Consider the following 19,088-nt stretch of genomic DNA (forward strand, 5'->3'; position numbering starts at 1 on the left):
TTTACATAGGGTCTGAATATTGTTAAAATCTATGGGCCTCATTTACAATGAAATGGTGTAGGGCAGCTCCCCAAGTATTTTTTGCTGCACTGCCCTACGCCAAATCGAAAGAGCAGGAATAGAATGTATTATAAGTACCATGCACTCCTGTCCTTTCTGTTTACACACCATTTGGTGCCTAGCACCAACGCAGACACCCTTGCACCATGGTGCAAGAGTGTTTATATTATTGGTAGGATGCTTTTTTTGCAAGAAGGCATGCCTTCCTGCACATAAACAACCCATGGAGGCTTATGAAAACAATTGAGGAGAAATAAAGATATTTCTACTTATTACGCATCCCCTGAGGCAGCGCACAGTTTAGACGAATCCTCAGGTTTACAGATTCTTTGAAAATCTGGGAATGTGTCAAACTCCATGGAAGCCTCCCCCCTTTACGCAGTGTAAGCAATGCATCGACCTTGCACTGCGCTGCTTTGCACCATATTTAGGAGGCCTCATAGATATGAGTCTGCACTTTGCGCAACCAGAGCACTATAAAAAATGAAGCAGCCTTTACATTTTGGAAGCATTATTTTATCATAAAACATTTTGCTCATTTTGTAGTGGTCTATCTTACACTGTGTTTAATGCAAGTTTAAAATAAAACCTCACATATTCGCAGTGCTTTCTGTCATAGGCAGTTGCTTCATAGCACTAAAAATTCACAAGTCACTATCCTCCAATGCACCAACCACAATTTAATTCTGCGGCTCTCTGGTTTCACACAGACTTTTGCAGGGAGGTTTCATTATTTATTATAGTGCATGTATTTATTATTCACTAAAGCAGCCCAATATTATATATGTAGCTTCCTAAAAGTGAGAGACCTAAAATACGTACGTATGTTTTAATTATGATGAATGAAGTTCAGCTACCTCCAGTTACATGCAGCTGTAAATGCCAAACTATCAGCATCCCATGAAATATAGTATGGTTTTCCTCTAATGCCGTGCAATAAAGTTGCAGCCCATGCATTACAGCTACTATACCAAGGTCCACTAGATTTATGTGGTTGTGGGGCCACAGCGATTTTAGCATCATTATAGATTTGCGCATTTTCCACATAATCCATCATCTGCCACTTAATCTGCTAATTTTAACAAAAAAATTATTTACTCCAAAGATTCAAAAGTTACTAAAAAACAGCAACAGGTGTTCTCACTCTGTAGAAGGCCCTTTGTAAAGCTGTACCGATTACCTTTTTATTGTTATTGCTATATTTGGGTATTAAACTGGAACTAATGAGGTGCAACCACAGATTGACCGTTTCTCTGGATAACATTTATGGTTGTCAATGATAAGGAATACTAAATTCTAGACATCTTTGTCAAGAGTGGGTCCTTATGCCTAAAATATTTTGATGGCGGGGTCCCGTATCAAAAAGTTTGAAGACCACTGCACTAGAGGAACTTTCATCAGAATACACGCCCACTTGGGCAGGAATGTCTAGACACATTCCTTGTATTTGGACGTTTTCATTGCACCCATTCACACACTCCATTGAACCCCCAAACTGATAATTTGCCAGAGATGTAGTGAGTACAATGAAAGCCATGTCCATGCAGGCAGCTGGCTGTGCCAGTGGTGAAAGTGAGCATGGGCAGTAGTGGAAGTAGGCAGCTGACCCATAAGCAGAAAACCTTGGGTCGTATTTATTCATTTTTTGTTCTTTTCAAAGTGAGCAGATTTATTTTACTCATGAATTCTTACAAAACGCTGTACGTGAAAATATGTGAACCAAGGCCTCTCACATAAAAGTACACTCTAAATCCTAAAATGGTTATATAAAGAAAAACATGAAATAAAAGCAATTAAAAACGGAGTAGTTGAAACTAAAGACAAAGACATAGAATGAAATTGGATTGTGTGAGTCAAGAGGTATAATAACACTGGAAAGAAGAAGTAAGGAAAGAGCGGGAGATAGTAGGGAGAGTATAGTTAACTAGTAGAGAGGCGGAATGCGAAGAAAGATGCAAGAGTACAGTTACAGTAAGGTGATAATACAGAGATGAGAGAGGAAGGGAAAAGAAGAGTAGGCAAAGGTGATATTATTTGTGGAAAAGAAAGAGTAAAAAGCAATTGTCCATGCCAGATAAATAGTTAATCAAACGAATTTAGTTAATGTGTAGATGAATTAAGAGTTTTTTTCAGTGTTTTTGTGATAATTAGTAGAGATTTGAAGAGTGGTGTTTAAAGGCAAGGCATTTCATAATGATGTCGCTGCTCCAGAGAAACACTGGGTCACTGTTCTTGTGTGGAAACGTTTTGATTCAAGCACGATATTTTGACAGCTCCTCAAGAAGGTTGTGGCTACTGGATGTTTTAATAGATGTTGGTATATAGTAAGTTTTTTTTAATGTAGATTTTTGCGATGCATGCAATTGTGAACTCTATTCTGACTGCAGTAGGAGCCAGTGTAGGTCTCTGAGGGTGGGAGTGATGTGGTAAAAGTTAGTGGTGCCAGAGATGGCGCTGGCTGCAGAGTAAGTCAGTGCTTTGATGGGAGCTGGGATGGGAGAAGGTGGCCCTGCTGGAACGGAGTATCTGTCGTCTAATTTGCAGAGGACAAATGATTGCACAACAGTTCAGATTGAAGAAAGGGTTTGAGTTGTTGGTTGCAAAGAGGGTGGATCTGGCTTTGGCACGTGTTCAGTAGGGAGTGGCATGATGAGGATCTAAACAAATACGTAAAGATTTACATTTTTTAGAGAGGGTTGAAGAGACTCCATTGATGCTGAGTGTGCCGCCATTTTTCAAAATCTTTGGATCTTTAGGCCGTTGTAAGAGTATGGATTTTTTTTAATTAGGTTTCAGTTTGAGGAAATTGTCAGACATCTAGTGGTAAATCATCTTAAGACAGGATTGTCTAAAATAGGGAGATCTACAAGTAGACCTAGGTGTCATTAGTGCATTAATGAATGGCTACACCGCAATGAGCTGGTGTAAAGTCAGTAATGTTAAGTCTATTTCAGAACAATTAGACCGAGGTACGCAAGCAAAATGTTACATCACAAAATTTTTAAGCAAACATTTACATGAATATCTTGCATGGTTTTGTATTATGAACAATGGTCTGCACACTTTGACAATTTACTGCATTACTGCTCAGGAGTCCCCATCTCTTTTCTGGGGCCATACTCTCAAGAAGATCTGTCAGGGCCTACCAGTCCTTTCCTTCATTCCCATAACCTGCTCTTCTAGTACCCCGACTGAATTAAGGTGTCCTGATGCACTTTAAATATCACCAGCAGTCTCCCTTCCCTCCTTTGTTAGTCCAAAGTCCTTTACAAAAAGCTTGCTATCAAACCATGATCCTGACCTGCACTGCCAAGATTCCCAAAAGCTGTTCCATAGGAGACTCCGTACTGATACCCACCTGAGCAAAAGAAAGCATTACATCAGAGAAGCAGCTATGGAAATAAGTCTTGTCAATTGTTCGTTCTGTATGTCAATGGTGGAACAAATTAACCTTACTCAGTCTTGGCTTGGTTTTGTATACAATAAGGAGGTAAATTAATATCTGAAGCAAAGAACGGGGGTACTTTCAGAAAAAATAAAGCAGATGGGTCTGATTTTAAACACAGTCATTCACAATGCAGTTTAGGTGTGTTGTGTGCATACAACTGTTTATCGCGTTTAAACTGATGTATTGGCAGTAAAAACAAAAGTAGCAATTAAAGATTGGTTTATGTAGAAAGTTCATACAGGAGATCATAAAAGATATTGAATGAAACAAACTGATGATTCAGTGCACTTTACAGACCTAAAATAATCCCTTATGCATTACAAATAAAGACTTTCCTGGAAGGTGGAATGATACGAAAACTAAGCAGTAGCATGAGGTGTGAGAGTAATATCTGTATTTAAAAGCCCACTGTATGTATGCTTTAAAGAATTGCTAGCAATTAGTCTTACGAACAGCTGCACCTAAGTATGTCATGCATGGGTTAAACTTGTGACACCTCCGTGAATGAATAATACAATGTTGTTTTGAATGAACTATTAAACTTGCATTTTCGTTTTTCAATGTTAATGCTTGCATTCCCTTTCTGCAACTTTTGGTTTTGTGTTTTTACCAGGTGTTCATATGAAATGCGGGCTGCCATGTGTGGTGTGGGTATTTGGACATTCTTTCATCGACCAGGCAGCTAAAAGCTTCCCAAAGCAGAAATGGCAGCAAGTTGCATCAAGTGGAAAGATCATCTATCACTGGATGGGCTTTGAGGGCTTACGGCTTCATCAGTTGCGCAAGAAGGTTTCAGAACAACTAGAGTGCGGACAATTTCCTTTTCCAGATGCCTTCATTCTGCATTTAGGTGGCGAGGATCTAATCCACTCTGCAGAACAGAAGATAAAAGAAGATTTGGCCATGGAATATGCATGGCTAAGTGCAATTTTTCCGGACTCTTTGATTGTTTGGTCAGAGATAATCCCCAGACCATTTTGGCCACTTGGGATTGAAGCAGAAAAAACAAGCTCAATGCGCATGCGCATTGACAGGCGAGACCTAATAAACAACACAGCTGTTAAGATTAATGAGGAGTTATCCAATCTTCCACTGACTAAACAATTCAAGTGCATTCTTCATCATCCTAATATGACAGCATGGTCCCCCTTGGACTTCCAACCTGAAGGGGAACTTCTGTCTGACTCTGGAATAGATAAATTCATAGGGAATGTGGTAAAGTTCATGGATTCTATGTATTTGTGGTGTTTTTAGAGGAGTTTAAAACCTTGGTGTACCCAAGGTTTTCGCTGATCTTTGAGCTGACTTGGTTTCAAGCTGCCATGTAGGGGCTATAGTTGAAATTCTTTCTATCCAATATGTACCTAGATATTTTGGAACTGTGGTGCTCCACAATAAAAACACCATTTATTTTTAATGGATATCATCACATTTCTCATTCGTGGTTGTTCATCTGAGGAGTGAGTCATTATCCAGCACCACATTTGGTAATAAAAGTACCTTCACACACCGTTAGGCATTTGTTTAACCTTGTGCTTTTGGTTATCTCTTTCAGGACTGTAAACCTTACAGTGGTATGAACAATCAGCCATACTATTGAGTTTCAGTATTGGAATTATTGGTCTCCAAGGAAACATATAAATTCACCCTTAATTTAAAATCTCCTTTAATATACTAGGACTCATATTTTATACTACAGTATTTATAAGCTCAGTAGATACAGTCAATCCTGAAAACCTTTTGTCAGGAAAGTTCCTTATCAGTGATTTGAATATAGGAAACATAAAGGCAGTTGTACAAGGTAACTGTTTCAGAAAAAAAGCCCTTTAAAGATAGGATTTTCTAAATCCTGAACCTAATAGGAGCTCTTGTTAATCTCCTAAATATGATTTTGTCATTGATGAAGCTCAACCTAAAAAGCTCCTATAGACTGTAACATCTAACGTTTTTTCTCATTAATTTGTTTTTCAAAGCGCTACATACAAGAAAATAACCAGATTTTCTGCTCTCACAGGAATTGTGAAATTGGTAAATGTACAGGCAAATGAAAAAAGCCCTAGTAATTTCAGGGGCTTCTACTGTGTTCCCTGACAGGTTAGAATGATGAGTGATCATCGGTCTTTGTTTTCGACATGGGTGTAGTGAGAATGGCTTGAAAACCTTATTGTGGGACCCATGTGAACGAGAACAGCTCATAGAAAATGATAGACTGTTCTTACATTTTGTGTCGTCCAATGGCGAGGGTGCGTGTTTGAGGGACAGTATCAAGTAGCTTCTCGCTCTCTAGGGTGGACCAGACAGGGCTGCCCGCTATTGTTGTTGCTATTTGCAATGGTGATATAATAGCGTGTAGGTTGCAGACGGTGTTGCGTGTTTGGGGTATGATGATGGGATCCATCATACATGTGGTCTCTTTGTACGCAGATGATGCAATGGTATATTTTCAGCAAACAGAATATTCAGTTCCCATTCGGGAGAAAGCTAGGATAACGAAGAGGGTAGTCCCATGCACACCGGCGCCCGTCCTGCTCAGCCTGTTTCCACACACCACCAAAACTAAGACCACGGATAGGTTTCAAGATCTTGCCTTCATACTTGCAAAGCGAGAATTCACTAGCAGATGGAAGGCACCAGACGGCCCTAATATTCATAGATGGAAGTGTGAGCTGATGAAATGGGCTGGGTGCAAGGGCAGGGTCTTGCTCAGGAATGCGAGAAGGGGTGTAGGCAAGTTGGAAAGAGCTCAGGCATGGGAGGTTCTGATGGAGGAAATGAGGAGTGATGACCGAGAATCTGAGGCCTACACTCCTGAGAGACCGTCACAGCAGGGGAGCCCCCCAGCAGCAAGATCAGGCTGGGATAATAGCGCAGATCCCGAGAGTTAGGGACACGTAGTACCCTCAGACGAGTGAGGGCTTGGACCTGGAAAAGAGGCGACTGCGTAATGCGAACACACACCACACGATACAGTAGCAGTGAATTATGGAGCTCGACAGACGATCTTAGGAGACAGCAGTGCGGGGAAGGAGGGGGGCTGCTTGGTGTTAATTACCTCGTTGGGGGAGGGTGGGGGGATAAGGGGAAAACCGATTCTGCATAGAAGAACCTTTATTGAGCAAAGGGCGGGCCAGATGGCACTACGGACAATACTGACATGTATATGTACTGTCTGTAATGACATTTAATGATCCTGAGAATGCTATGCATTTAATTGTACTACCCTAAGCTCAATGACTGAGGGATATGTAAAAAGCAATAAAGTTTGTTTTTTAAAAAAAACAGAATATTCAGTTCCCATATTGTTGGCTGCTTTAGCAAACTTTGGGGGAGTTGTCGGGGTGGTGCGTGAACAGGGCGAAATCCAAGGGGTTCCCCTTGGGGCTCTGTGGCAGAAATGCCATTGAGAGAACTTCTGTGTTTTCCTTGGGCGCTCAATAGTGTAAGATACCTCGGAATCCATTTGACGAGGGACCATGAGACGTTTCACAAGCTTAATAAGGGTAGATTACTGGTGGGCCTCAAGTCTTCAATCCAATTTTGGAATACCCTCTGGCTCTCCCTGATGAGTAGATAGCCTTGGTCAAGATGACCATGTTCCCCCCGTGTCTGTACATTTTTCAGGGTACTCTATTCAATATATTGAGACAGACCTTCAGAAAACTGGACAGACATTGTGGAACTATTGTGGGTCCCAAGGAGAAAGAGGGTTGGGTTTGCTATGCTTAAGTAGATATTGAAGAGGGGCGGTATGGAGCTTTATTACCTGGTTGCCCACCTGCAACACACGGTGAACTGGCTGGACGAGGGGGGCCACTGGGAGAATGGACTGTTGGATGGTATGCACGGGGGGACCTCCCTGCCAGAACTACTAATGATGAGAACGAGTGTCCCCAGTAAAGTACCTTTTATTGTGGAACAGGTTTGCTGAGTGTTGGAGTTGGTAGTCCAGTAGGTGTTGAGACTGGCGCCATATGCCCCAGATTTGAGTGTTTGGACACTGAGATCCTTTGCACAGATTGCGCTTCTGATGTCTGGATCGCTGAAGGGCAGAGGGCTGTGAGACTCTGCAGGTTTTTAACCAAGTTTACAGGTTCATTACATTGACAGACACAGTGGCTACCTTTGATTTGAGGATGGGGCAATTGTTACAATTTGCCATGCTAGCGGTCACTGCAAGAGGTATATGGTCCTCCTATCCAGTCACAGACACTGGTGGCCTTACTTAACCTGACGGGGGCACTAGGGTTGGTGTCTCAGGTTTATAGCCAACTGCGGGAAGAGATACGTGTGCCTGCACTAGCGATTGATCTTAACTGGCATGAGGCTATGGGGGAGCCACTGGCAGAGGTGAAATGAGTGTCTACATGAGGGGGACGTCTACTAATGCCCGGTTTAAGCTGATCCAATATAATTTTGTATGTAATTTTTTGCATCAGGTGTATTTGGCCCCAAACTGCTACACACTATCAGGGGCGTCCCCACTCCTGTCCACGCTGTTCCGGGACAGATGCCAATTTTATACATATGGTGTCTCTTGGGTATGATACCAACTCGCAAGAAGAAACAACTCAGCAGGCGATTCTTGCTGCTTGGGTTAGTGCTGGCAAAATGCAGGATTGCCATTAAGTGAATGTCAAGGGGTGCGCCAAGGCTTGCAGATTGGCTGCGGCACATGGCAGAGTGGGCGGCAGATGAGGGGAGACACATGCACAAAACTCGGACAGAGATCATAAATTAGCTGATGATATGCAGGCATGGACGGCTATGTTAGCTTAATTGCTGGAACCGAAGGATGCAAGGCTTCCCTGAGGAGATGAAGCTTAGGGGTACGATTCGGATTACTGGAACTATGGTGAGCAGCCTGGTCAGAGGGGGAATGGGTGGTGGATACTTGGTGATACTAGGACCGGCCTGCCTCATGCTCTATCACTCTAGGTGGAGCCTATCAAGATTGAATTGTTATAGTAAAACTCTGTCCAGGTGGTTATGTACGTTGGGTGGAGCAACACGGGGTGGGTGTTGAATGCACTACAGCATCGTGTGTCGCAAGTTGGAAAATTGTACTAATACCAGTTATAAATGCCAATAAAAAGTATACAACCCAAACAAAGAGGATTGTGAGGTGTGCACAAAAGATCAATAAAAAGACCGGAATACATTGGACAGGCGAGAGGCAGCATGATTGAATTCTGTTCACCTACAAGTATTAGATTAGGTAGAGGGGAAGGGCCAGGAAAGAATAGGGAATTAACATCAGTAATAAGAGGTGTTTCCTTGACTCAGTGGTAGAGAATTCCAGTCTTTGGCATACTACTGGAAAAGGACTGTCCCATTGTGTGTTTCTTCCTGACAGCAGGAAGTTCTAAAAAAGCAGTTTCTGTACTTTGAAGGGATCCAAGACCACCTGACCATTTAAGGTTCTTGGCGATGTCCAAGTGGGTATAGGTTGTATGTTCTTGTAGATAATACATGTCATCCTGTAAATTGATTTAGCTTCTATAGGTAGCCAATGTAACATTCATTTCACTAAAGTAACAAGTGTGGATTTTTTAGTTCCTGTGACAAAATGTGCTGCTATATGTAATATGTTTCCCGCGTGATGAGATAAGCTCCTGTAAAATCAGTTTAAAGCTAGTTATTATCAGTTTGTGACAGCACCCAGGACTGAACTAGCATTAATGTCTTGTTCTGAGTTAAACTGACCAAATCCACTTGGAGTGGCAGCTGGTAGCATGCACTTGTAGGCATCAAATTAATTTGTGTTCAAAAGTTGAACCATTTATCAAGAATGAAGCCTTGCACTGTCATTGGTAGCTGGTTTACATTTTAGAAGCCAGCAAGAGTCAATCCAAGTTTGGACTGGTTGCATCAAACAAGAAAAGATCAGAAGAAATCCTATTGTCTCTCAGAGGATCTCCACTGATAATCTTAAATACTGAATTGTGCCACACACATGCGGGGACCATGGGGCAGTTCTTTCCAAAGTCACACTAACTTAGCCTTACACCAGCCTTAAAACTTGCTATATTGCCAATTATATTGAACTACTTTAACATTTTGAAGAAAAAAGGCCTAAGCCTTTACAAGTCACTAGAAAGATGAAAAAGGGGCCTTTTCAAAACAACTTTCACAAGTTATTTTTACTACTTTTTAAAGTAAGAGAAGGGGGAATAAATGGCAATGTAACTGTACAGTCTGCAGCATGGAAAACAATGAGAATAGGACATTGTACCTTTAAAGGCACCTTGGCTCCCAGTGTCCCATCATGCCCTGTAGGTGGCAGTTTACTAATTTCTTTTTGATGGAAGAATTACCAGTACATAGTTATTCTTATTTGATCTCTTCCTTCGGTGAGTAGGGACAGTTGCTTATGATTTCAATGGAAATTCCCCTGAGAGAGAACCAGTAGTACAGGTAAGAAATAATTCCCTCTCTCCCAGGGAATCTTCACTGATAATCATGAGCACTGAATAGATTAGCAAGCTCATCCTCAATAATTCCGCGAGGAAGAAGACAAAAGGGAATAGTATAATTCAGGCAAACCAATTTCTCAGAGGCGTGCCCGACTTGGGCATCTGCCCTCGCCTCCAAATTAAGACAGTAGTATCTTGCAAAGGTGTGAAAGGATCTCTAAGTTGCAGCTTTACAAATATCAGCAATTGGAATGTTTCTGAATAATGCAGCAGTAGCTGTTTTACATCTAGTGGAATGGGCTACAGATCTTTCAGGCAGAGTTTTTGGCCTTTTGATAAAAAGAAATATCTTGGAGACAATCCATCTGGACAAGGATTGTTTCAAAGTGGCCAAATCTGCCCTTAAAGTACCATAGTTCATAAAAAGTTGCTTTGACTTCCATAAAGCTTATGGTAATGAAATAGTCTGATTGATATGAAAATCTAACATTACATTTGGGAGGAATTGAGGATGGGTCTCGTCACCAACCCGTTGAAAAATTGTGCAAGGTTCATGTATCTGACTAACTCTACAACCAGAAGTTATGGCGACCAAGAAGGAAGTCTTCCAGTATAGGTGTTAGAGAGAGTTCTTATGAATGGGTTTGAATGGAGGACCCATAACACGAGAAAAGACAATATTTAACTCCCATGGAGGGGAAGTTCTCATGAGAGGAGGATATATTTTCTTAATGCCCACTAGAAAATCCTTAAACGCAGGGTTTCTGTAAAATTACATACATGAAGGCCCTTTTTGGTAATCTGTAATTGCTGCAAGATGCACTCTAATCAAGGGGATTTGCAATTTTGCTACAGCAAATAGGCCTCTTCTTGACAGGTGAGAAGATTGAAGTTGTTCTGAGAGTTCTGTGTCACTGTTTAATCTTTCTAGTGACCTTCAAAGGCTTAAGTATTTTTTCTTCCAAATGTTAAAATAATTCAATATAAGTGGCAATTCAGCCTGTTTTAAGGCGGAAAATTTCAACATTTGTGTAACATGTGCCTACTGGCCTTTCCGAAATAAGGCAAAGTAAGCATGGCTTTGAAAAACTGCTATGGGATCCCCCCAAGTGGGCAGGACCATACAGTGCTTATGATTTCAATGGAGATTCTCCTCGGAGAGAAGTAGGATTACTGGTAAGAAACCATTCTTTTTTAGGGGGTTGAGTTTCAATTGGTGTAAAGTCATACAATCTTTAATCTTTGCAAGGCTTGTGCAAGAATTGAGACATCTTTGAGACTGAGTTTTTTTAATTAAAACTATGTATAATCAGCATAGTGATACTATTGAAGGAGGATTCCTGTGTTGTGTTCTTCAGTAGAATATTAAGCTGTTCATTATAAAGATTGAAAAGAGTGGAGGCCAGTATTGAACACTGTGCCTGATTCCATGCTACCCCCTCACCCCCCATGCTTCCCACTTCCATATCAAAGCTAACATGCTGGAGAGTCAGTGGGTAGTTGTTATCTGCTCAGGCCAGTTAGCTAGAAAGAAGGCAAACTATTTTAGGACTACACTGTTAATGCCAATGAGTTCATGAAGAACTGGAATATGCATACAATTGGTTGCTATATTGAATGCTGCAGTCAAGAAGGCCATAAGGACAGAAATTGTCAGAATCCAGTACGTGAAGTGTATCAATAACTTGTGCCAGCCAGTTTCAGTGTTGTTCCCCTTTCTGTTCTGAAGCCTAACACTCATCAAAAAGGTTGTCAGCAGTGATGTCCTGTGTAGGTTATACAGCAGCACTTCTTTCAAAACTTTGGCACGGATGGGAAGACCTTACAAAGGACGATGGTGATTTAGATCCGCTGATTATGCTGTAGGCATCTTTAAATGAGGAGTGGCTTGCCTAGTTTTGAGGCAATCTGAGAGCACTCATTTGTGCAACCAAGAGGTTCACTAAATCAGTCCAATAAGGTAGAAGTTTTTTTGCAATACTCCCAGATATGTAGGTCTATAAAATGTTTTAAGGGTTTGACTTTAGTAATGATCATCACTAGATAACTCGTCTTCAGCAGGTTACTCAGCCGGCAGCTGACATGACATGAGGCCCACTTTGATATGTGATTTAAAGGGTCTGGAGCTTAGTGGTGCTGCCTCTTGCAATGTCTGATAATCTGATGGCACTGTCATATGTGCCAACTATTTTAGCTGTTCTATTATTTGGTAATAGCCCAGAATTTGTGTTAATTGATTTTAAAGAAGCGCTCATCACAGTGAGGGTTACAAGAGATTGTGTCAAAATTAAGCTAATTCACCTCCGATTTCCATAAGAGGTTCATGTCCTTCGAATTAGGAATGGGCACTGATACATCAATTATTTCAGTAGAGTTAACTTCTGATCAAAGAACTTGGCAAATTCTTCTGACTTAAAAGCAGGATCTTTGGGGGCGTGGCTTCGCGGCGAAACAGCATGGCCCCCTGCTAGGGATTCTCCGAGACCCCCTTTCCTGCCCCGCCGATCCGACACACAAATCTGAATTCTTAGGTGTCGGATTCTCGCACCAGAGATAAAGCGGAGCTTCTCCCCGCAACCCCGATCCTGATCTGATGTCGGGGGCCAGAGATATACCGTCCGGCGTTCGAGGCCTCCAACTCTGCGGAAGCCGGGGCCTTGGGTGGATGCGCCCGCCCACCCAGAAGCTGTACTTGCCGGCGGGGTCCCCATCCCCGGAGGAACCGCAGATCGTCTCCGCGGGCTCCCCCAGCACCTGGCGGGTGCCCGCGCTCAGTGGCATTGCTTTACCGCATTCCGGCCAAGGCCTGGGGCTGCTGGCTGGATCTATTGTGGCGGGACTGGACCCCCGGGGACCAGATCGAGGATTTCCAGTTGGCACTCAACAGAGAGGTACCTCTGCGCCCGCAACGCCGGCCGCGCCGGACCCTTGAGCCCCGCAGTGTCACACATGTCTGGGCCTGAAGCTGAACCATTTGTCGCCTGGGGCCCCCACCACCGTGCAAATCAAGGCCTGGCACAATAATATCCACCACAATACAATTCACCTGTGACACTGTGCTCCCCATTGATTCTCTATGAGTGGCAGCTGGTCTCCGGCGCGGGGTTTGCTGGTGTCGTGTGCGGCCACGGACCCAGAGACATTGCTGGCCCGTGCTCCTCTCGACTACCTGGACTCCTGTCCCTGGGCCGAAACTGAGCGGACACTTGAGCATGGCATAGGGAGACCCGGGAGGGGTCAGTAACCGCGGGAAGGAAGCAGACGACCTTGAGTCATAGCGACTTTGTGGTACCTACCATTGGCTTGAAATCTACGCCCCAAAGGGCCCCCCACTTCCCCCCCTGCCAAGTGACCTCTACTTTTGGTACCGTTTTCATGCCCTGACGCGGCTGGCCTGATCCCGACGGTCCTAACAAGCAGTGCGTGGCGGGCAAAGCCCTCATCATGTCCAACGCGCAGGGAACGAAGACGACCCAGCAGAGCAGGCTGGACCACTACACTTATCCAAAGGCGGACCTGCCCGAGTGGAATGGGCTTTGCAACAAACAGCAGAGTGGGACAGAGCACGAATCTACGGAGCCCACGATGAAGGACTTAATGACAGCTATCACTGGGGTGCGCACATCCATAGACACCTTATCCTCCTAGGTGACTCTGGTTAGATCTGATATTTTGAAGTACAGGGAGAAAGTCAAGCAGCTGGAACGCACCACCACCAGCCTCGCGGAAGACACCTCACAACTACAGACAGACATTAGGGAACTCCAAGCATTACGGTAGGTCGCAGAAGTCAATCTGGACAACTACGAGGGACGTTCGAGACGCAATAACAGCCGCGTTCTCGGGGTGCCAGAGAAATCGGAGGGTCCCGCCACTGACCTGTTCATCAAAAACCTGATCACAACGAAACTGCAGCCAGAGGGCCTGCCAAGGTTGTTCGTGGTTGAAAGAGCACACAGGGTGCCAGGGGGTCGCCCCAAGCCAGGAGCCCTCCCCCCACCCCCGTCCTATACTGGTCCGGCTGCTAAACTATAGAGACAGAGACACAATTCTGCAGGCTGCTAGAGTTGCTTCTCCACTTACGATAGACAACTCAAAAATCGCTTTCTTTCCCGACTTCACCCAAGCGGTTCAGATGCGTCAACGCTCATTCCTTGATGTCAAAAGAAGACTGCGTGAAAAAGGTCTCAAATACGCAATGCTCTTCCCTGCGAGTGAAGGCAGATGGAAAAACCCGCTTCTTTGACCTACCAGAGGTTGCATGTGACTGGTTGGACAGCTGGAGGCCCTCCCCAGAAATAAGCCCTAACGATCACTGAAAGGGACAACCCGTCATTAGTTGGACAAACTCTTGTTTACTACAGGCAACCAGTTCTTTTCACACGCTGAACATCACTCACAGCCTCTGGTTGCTTGAAAACTTCGAACAGTAAGCTAGTATATTGAAGTACTGTCCAGTTTATATTCTAACTCACGATTACAAAATGCACCTGTAACTTAGTAATGGTAGGAAAGGGGGCCATTGGGGCCCTAAGGCCCCCCCCACAATTTTCATCATTTAATACATTGTTGGGCGACAGGCACTCTGCATTTGAGTATCATGGGCAGTTCTGAGCCCAGAGTGCAGGGGAGCAGGGTGGGGGGTTCTTGGAAGGGATTGTTTTTTCTTGTTTATTGTTTTTTGCGTTATCTTGATGGTACAGTGCATAATTGTGATGCCAGTAGTTGTGACCTACGTACATGTCAATGGGAGTACAGCGTAACAAAGAAGTCAAAATCTTAAGTTCGAATGTTAACGGGCTGGGGGACAAGATTAAGAGAAGTGTTGTATTCAAGTATATTAAGAGACTATCACAGGACATTGTACTACTTCAGGAAACTCACCTCATAGGCAACACGTGCAAAGCTATGCATAGATGGGGATATTCCATGGTGGTGCACGCAGGCTTTCCGTCTAATTCCAGGGGTGTGGGCATCATGCAAAAAAATAATTCACCCTATCATTCACGTCCACCTGTGTAGATGACCGCGGCAGATATATCGGGGTCACGGGCACTTGGGAGGGCCGAACCATCCCTTTTATATCGATATACGCGCCTCCAGGGTTGCAGACTGTAACATTCACTGACCTCAGTGCTGTGCTGCTAACTCTACCTGATGGGCACTTGGTGCTCGGGGCGACTTTAATTCAGTATTATCGGGCTCGCTAGTCAGACACCCCCTCGCACAACCCCCCAATCCGTACACTCTTTTTCCAAAATTTGGAGGCGATGGGGTTGGTAGATGGATGGCGAACATACAACCTGGACAAGATTCAACACACTTTTCACTCCGGGGCGCACAATAGTGTCTCCCGCCTTGATTACATAATTGCCCCGACTCCACAAGTCACAGATATCCACGAGATCCGATATCTGGCCAGAGGTATTTCCGACCATTCCCCTCTATGGGTCCACATAGTCCTAGACCACACCCAAAATACGGAAAGACTTAAGTAAATCCATCGACTACTATTTCTTGGAGAATGACCACACCGTTGAGTCCCCGCAAATATTATGGGAAGCCTTTAAAACAGTGGTCCGGGGCCAAGCCCTTTCCATAATAGCAGGATCAAAAAAGGACAGGATAAAAGACATCTCTGACGTAGAACAAGAGATTTACCGTCTTCAACAAGACGTGAACTCTGATGCAACTCCTGAAGCCCTTTGCTCACTCCGTTTACACCATGGCAAATACCGGGCACTGGTCACCGACAGTGCCAAAATAATGGGACAAGATCGGCTGGGCCGGATATATGACTGAGGAGACAAGGCGGGCAAACTAATTGCCTGGCTGGATAAAAAGGAGCATGCCACTAGTTCCATAACTTAGAGACGCTGACATGTCCCCCATAACAGACCCCCAAGACATAGCCAATCAATTTGCAGCCCACTTCAACACAGTCTACAGCTCGGTGGTGCCATACCCAGAGACAGATTCCTCTGACCTTATTAAAGATATCTCCCTTCCTACACTCTCGGACACTGACAGAACATTTATGAATAGTGCCCTCACCGCGAATGAAATAGCGATCGCGATACGAGCGCTGCACTCTGGTAAAGCCCTAGGCCCAGACGGTGTCCCAATCGAACTTTATAAGCTCCGTCCAGATAAACTTGCTCCATATTTGAAGTCCATGTTTGAAGACAGCCTTAAGCAGGGATCACTGCCACTAGATCAGAGAATTGCAACCATTGTTACAATCTACAAGGAAGGGAAACCCAAAACTGACTGCGCCTCCTACCGCCTCATATCATTGCTAAACGCAGAACCTAAAATCCTAGCTAAGGTACTTTCCAATAGACTGATCAAGTTAATCGGAGACTTAGTACACCCGGATCAATCTGGGTTTATGCCAAGGAGGAACACTGCTCTAAATTTGCGTAGAGTGCACGGGGTCCTGGGCAGGGTACCGACCATACGTGAAGATGCAATCATAGTCTCCCTAGATGCCACTATGGCATTTGATACACTGGAATGGCCTTACCTTTTTGCCATACTTGCAAAACTGGGATTTGGGCCAACTTTTAGCCGCTGGGTGCGATTATTGTACGCGCGCCGATGGCTCAAATAGTCGTGAACAACAAAAAATCTGAGACCTTCACACTTAGCCGGGGTACCCGCCAGGGATGCTCCTTCTCCCCTTTATTGTTGCTTTGGCCCTTGAACCTCTTGCGGCATGGATCCGTAAGGATGTAATGATCTGTGGCAAGCGACGGTCGGCGGACTGGGAAGACTGTATCTCTTTATATGCAAATTATATTCTTCTGTATCTCACGTCCCCCAAGAGATCCCTGATTGCCGTATTCGACATCCTGGACATTTTTGGCAGATATTCTGGGTTTCGTGTCAACTGGCAAAAATCTATTCTGTATGTCCTCTGGGGGGGCCCTCCTCAGTTACCCTGGAATTTCCCTATACCGATAGTCTCGGAAGGCTTCAAATACCTAGGCATATTAATTTCTCTTGACCCCTCTGTCAGATACGCCCGTAACCTGGTTCCCCCACTGCAAAGACTCAAATGTGACATTGCAAACTGGAAGTTACTCCCGCTCTCTATTGGGCAAAGCTGCCCTATTTAAAATGAAGTCCCTACCCCGTTTCCTAAATGCCCTGCAGAACTCGGCTGAACCTGTCCCAAACTCGTATTTTAAAGAAATTGAAGGGCTCCAGCGAGACTTTCTCTGGGGAGGGAGACTGCGTATTGCTTCACAAAAACTCACACTCAGCTGGTACGATGGCGGAATCGGATTACCCGACATTAAAAAATAAATATCACTGGGCTGCGCATCTTACAACAATAAATCATGGCACATACGGTCGCCCTGACAAGCCGGGGTTCCTTATGGACCGCTGGCTTCTTCCGAATGGGACCTACTGCGGTGCACTATACTCCAAACTAATAAGAATCCCACTCACTGGCCCCACCAACCACACAGTTAAAATCTGGCATTCCGCAACCAAGTCGCTCGGCTGGAACAATAAGTTGACTCTCGCCACACACTTGTGGGACTCACAACATCTAGGAGACTTGGGAAATTCCAAAGGCTTTGACAAATGGGATCTAATCGGCAATTCCCACATTAGGGACCTTTGGGACGCAGGGGGTGTGAAACCCTTCGGCACTCTCCAAAGTCAATATGCACTGGCAGATTCTAAGCTTTTTCGATACCTGCAAGTCCGACACGCTTTGCAAACATTGTTGCCCTGTAACTCAACTCCATCAGATAGCTCCCCATTAGAGGACAGACTACTAGACCACCACCTACTTGAAAAGGCTATTTCCCTAACCTATCGAAAACTCATTAATAATATGAAAGACCCCCTATTGACACTACGAGAAAAATGGACCGGGGAAGGCATCGGATTAGATGATGAAAGCTGGCAGGCAGAGGTCTCCACCCCCAACACTATTGCGATCCCGGCGCGACTCCTACTTATTTATTTAATTTATTTATTTTATTTCACTTTTAAGGCGCACAGCTACCCATACAGGATTTCCCGGCACCAAGGGATAGTTTAGAAGAATGAGAAGAGAACAAAAAGCAGCTTATTGCAGAAAAAGCCATGTCTTGAGGCCCTTAGGAAAGTTTTCAATGAAGTAGGCAGGGAATTCCAAATCTTAGGGCCTAAGTGGGAGAACGAGCGACCGCCCATTCTCACCAGCTTAAATCTGGAAATCACTAAGTCACCCTTGAAGGAAGACCTGAGAGAACGTGTAGGGTAATACGCATGAATGAGCTCCTGTAAATATAAAGGAGCAATACCCTGTTTGATCTTAAATATATAGCAAAGAGCCTTAAACTTAACTCTGCTTGCAATCCTGAGCCAATGAAGGTTCAGGAGCGACTGGGAAATGGAGACGCTGCGTGGGACATGGCATAGAAGTCGGGCAGCCACATTCTGCACAACCTGAAGCTTTCTAAGAGCTTCATGGCACACCCCCAAGTAAAGAACTTAGCCATAGTCCAGACGAGAGATGACCAATGCCTGGACAACCGTCCTTTGGGTGGAGTCAGGAAGCATCCAAAGGATTTTATGAAGCCATCCCAAAATGGTGAAGCATGTTGCGGCCACCCTCACCACCTGCTGCTGCATAGAAAGATTCTCATCGATGAGAAACCAAGGTTGCAGACTTGGGCAACGGGTTGGGGTGGAGGAGCCATTTCTTGGGACCAGTGTTGGGGCCCCCATAGGTCTTTGCGTTTCCCCAACATGACAACCTCAGTCTTCTCCCCGTTCAGCTTCAAAAGTTATCACGCATCCATTTTGAAACTTTATGCAGTCCCTGTTTGAGGACTGAGATGTTATCATCTTCCGTAGCGGAAAGAGAAAAGATGATTTGTGTGTCATCAGCGTACGAAAATAGAGACCAGCCTCCTCCACAATGGTGGCCAGGGGTCTAACATAGATATTAAAGAGTAAAGGACTCAGAATAGACCCCTGGGGCACTCCATACTCGGAAGACTGGATTTTAGAAGTAGCTTTCGAGGAAAAGACCTGAAAGGTGCGGCCACTAAGGAAGGAGGCAAGCCAGGCCAGAGCGGGATCCTCCACTCCCAAGGACCGGAGAGAGGCAAGAAGAATGAAATGCGACACAGTATCAAAAGCCGCACTCAGATCAAATA

General features: G+C 44.5%; 1 protein-coding gene across 1 annotated transcript in view; it reads left to right on the forward strand.

Moving 5' to 3' along the window:
• The window catches only part of LOC147726000 (uncharacterized), a 284,455-nt gene extending 277,668 nt beyond the window's left edge, over positions 1-6,787 (forward strand). Inside the window, exon 6 of the mRNA XM_086960117.1 lies at positions 4,122-6,787. Within this exon, the coding sequence (XP_086816243.1) occupies positions 4,122-4,762 (641 nt within the window). The 3' untranslated portion in view covers positions 4,763-6,787. The remainder of the gene's footprint in view (positions 1-4,121) is intronic.
• Positions 6,788-19,088: the final 12,301 nt, after the last annotated feature.

The sequence above is a fragment of the Lissotriton vulgaris genome, chromosome 3_1 (genome assembly GCF_964263255.1).
Source record: "Lissotriton vulgaris chromosome 3_1, aLisVul1.2, whole genome shotgun sequence".
NCBI classification, from domain to species: domain Eukaryota; kingdom Metazoa; phylum Chordata; class Amphibia; order Caudata; family Salamandridae; genus Lissotriton; species Lissotriton vulgaris.